At 39.4% G+C, this 2500-nt stretch overlaps 1 protein-coding gene across 2 annotated transcripts in view; it reads right to left on the bottom strand.

Moving 5' to 3' along the window:
• Positions 1–185: 185 nt before the first annotated feature.
• Positions 186–2500, bottom strand: part of LOC122249184 (fibronectin) — a 12809-nt gene continuing 10494 nt past the window's right edge. Inside the window, exons 8-12 of one of the 2 annotated variants that reach the window (XM_086550612.1) lie at positions 2473–2500; positions 1945–2129; positions 1659–1711; positions 1511–1551; positions 186–1382 (exon numbers count right to left, since the gene is read on the bottom strand). The exon at positions 2473–2500 is cut by the window's right edge and continues 142 nt beyond it. In XM_086550612.1, the coding sequence (XP_086406738.1) occupies positions 1131–1382; positions 1511–1551; positions 1659–1711; positions 1945–2129; positions 2473–2500 (559 nt within the window). In that variant the 3' untranslated portion in view covers positions 186–1130. The remainder of the gene's footprint in view (positions 1383–1510; positions 1552–1658; positions 1712–1944; positions 2130–2472) is intronic. The other variant, XM_086550613.1, reaches the window with a different exon arrangement.

The following is a 2500-nucleotide window of genomic DNA, read 5'->3' as shown; positions in this document are numbered from 1 at the left end:
AACAAATTTAACTGGATGTCGTCCTTTTTTTTCTTTCTTTCTTTCTTTTTTATGCCGAAACAAAAATAAAATGAAGAATAATGTCATTGCTTTTCATGATTATGATAATGGTGATGCTCATCATCATTATAAAGCGGAGGGTGATCATTAAAATGGAATTATCAGATCGAGAGAAGAGACGTTGATATTAGTTATGGAAGTTGATATTACAACAATTTTATTTAACTAAAAAGATGACATGTTTACAATGGTACGGAAGTATTTACATTGCAGTCCATACAGTAGGATATATATTAATATGATATAGTGTATCTACTGACAGGTAATTTTTCATAAAAAGTGAAAGTGGATTATTATTTGGCCTACTGAATGTGAATACGAAAACAGATATACACATTATACACTTTGTTTTTCTTTGTCCGATTTGGAACCTATAAAAGGATCGAAATGTCATGTATTTTATTTAATTCCTACTGTGGCATTATTATATATATGTGTGTGTGTGTGTGTGTGTATGTGTATGTGTGTATGTGTGTATGTGTGTATGTGTGTATGTGTGTATGTGTGTGTGTGTGTGTGTGTGTGTGTGTGTGTGTGTGTGTGTGTGTACATGTTACTGTGTTTGTTTTCCTGATACATTATCCTCACTAAGAATTTAGATTTCAGACACCTCTGGTTTTGGAATGCACTTCGGTTAACAATGATCTGGCCAAAACTGGGCCAGAATTAGTTTCGATAATCTACATAAACACACCCACATTTTACAGACATCATGTGTTTAGTGTAGTTCGTTGCACAAAAAGCCATATATGACTAGTATATATATATATAAACATAATCTGTAAGTTAACTAAGCAACACGATTTAACATCAACAGAATGAGCAAACCATCAAGAATCACGTCTACAGCAATATTTACAAACATTTGAAATATCTTTATATAAATGTACTGGCATGCGTTGAGTACTATTACCAGTGCCCCTAAGCCACTTGAGATCCAGAGTCTTCATTGACACATTGTTGAGTATGGCCATAGCCTCCCTCCCCCGGCAACAGGAACCACCTTGCCGTGGAGTTTGGAGATGGATGGATCGGCTTTGGTTTGTCCCTCCTCCAGTACTCCCTCTCAGTCAGCGAGAGCTAGCACCGGCATGGATTCCAGAAACATTTTCATACTCATTCTCACGGATTCCAGAGAGGTTGACATACTCGGCATCGTTGGCGTAGATATGCTCCTGGCTTTGGCCGCAGGGACTAATGGCTTGACTCGCTTGGGGTTCGAATCTCACTCCCAAGGTGTAGGGGCTTTCGTAATCATGCCTCGCAAGACTTTCCCGGCTCGACGTCTGGTCATTGGCTTTCTGGTTCTGAAACATTTGAGACTGAACATTGAGAAACTTTAGCTCGTTCCCGGAAGTGGAGGGAGAGTAATTAAAATCAAATGTGATTGAAAACGAAAAAAAAAAAAAATATATATATATATATATCTCCAAGAGCAGAGAGGACTTACTGTGGCCGAAACAGCTGTTCCTCCAGGTTGTCCATTAGCATCTGAAATGTTAGTGGGTCCGAGTTATTACAGTACGTTCTGCCCTGTGAGAGGACCCTCACTCCTTAAGACAACATTGCATACATTTCTATAGCCAAAGTATGCTTACCCGCTGCAAGCTGTTTTATTTCCACTAGGTGGTCCACCAGTCTCTTGCCTCGCCTGCAGAGAGGAGCAAGACAGTGAAATGAACGAAGTCTTCATGACTCGTTTGACATGATCAGAATAAGACATGAAACTAAATGAGGTTAAGTAGACTGACGAGAAAGGCGAGCATGCTGGTAATTGAAAGGGATAAGTGCTTGAGAGGAGAAAACACAAAGGATGAATTCAAAAGTCAAACACACACACACACACACACACCTACACTATGTACATAAGGACATAAAACTGACCAGTACAAAAAAGGCACGAGTAGAAAGACGGTCAGCAGGAGTGCGGTCAGCAGGACTAGGATCCACACCGGAAGGCCCTCTGCGGGCGGCATGGCGACCTCGTTTGCATTGTATCTGCTGCAGTGACGCCTGTTGCACGCTGCTACCTCGAAGCGATGGTTTTGTCCAGGAGTGAGCCCATATATCTAGAGAAGTGGGAGGAAGAGTAAGAGTCTCAGTACACGGGGAAAAAAATGAAGGTGCGGTATACAGTGGTCAACAAGTGTGCACATATTTAGTAAAAAAATAAATAAATAAATAGAAATAATAAAAAAAGAAAAAAAAAAGAAAAGAAAAAAAGACTCAAACAAGTCTCATGAATCATAAGGCATATATTACAACAATTATGGAAAGAGTCTTGGATGGAGCATTCCTAGCCCCTCTAACAAAGGCTCTATACCTCTATCCATGAACAAAAAGCAATATACATTACGCTTATAATCATGATAACCATGTCATATTGACAACAACAAAAACAATAATATTCACCTGGCATCGTTGCACTAGAAGAGTGTCC

The sequence above is a fragment of the Penaeus japonicus genome, unplaced genomic scaffold (assembly GCF_977035675.1).
Source record: "Penaeus japonicus unplaced genomic scaffold, GWHDUDI00000001_assembly GWHDUDI00000024, whole genome shotgun sequence".
Taxonomy (NCBI): Eukaryota; Metazoa; Arthropoda; class Malacostraca; order Decapoda; family Penaeidae; genus Penaeus; species Penaeus japonicus.
This window is presented reverse-complemented; position numbering and strand designations above follow the sequence as displayed.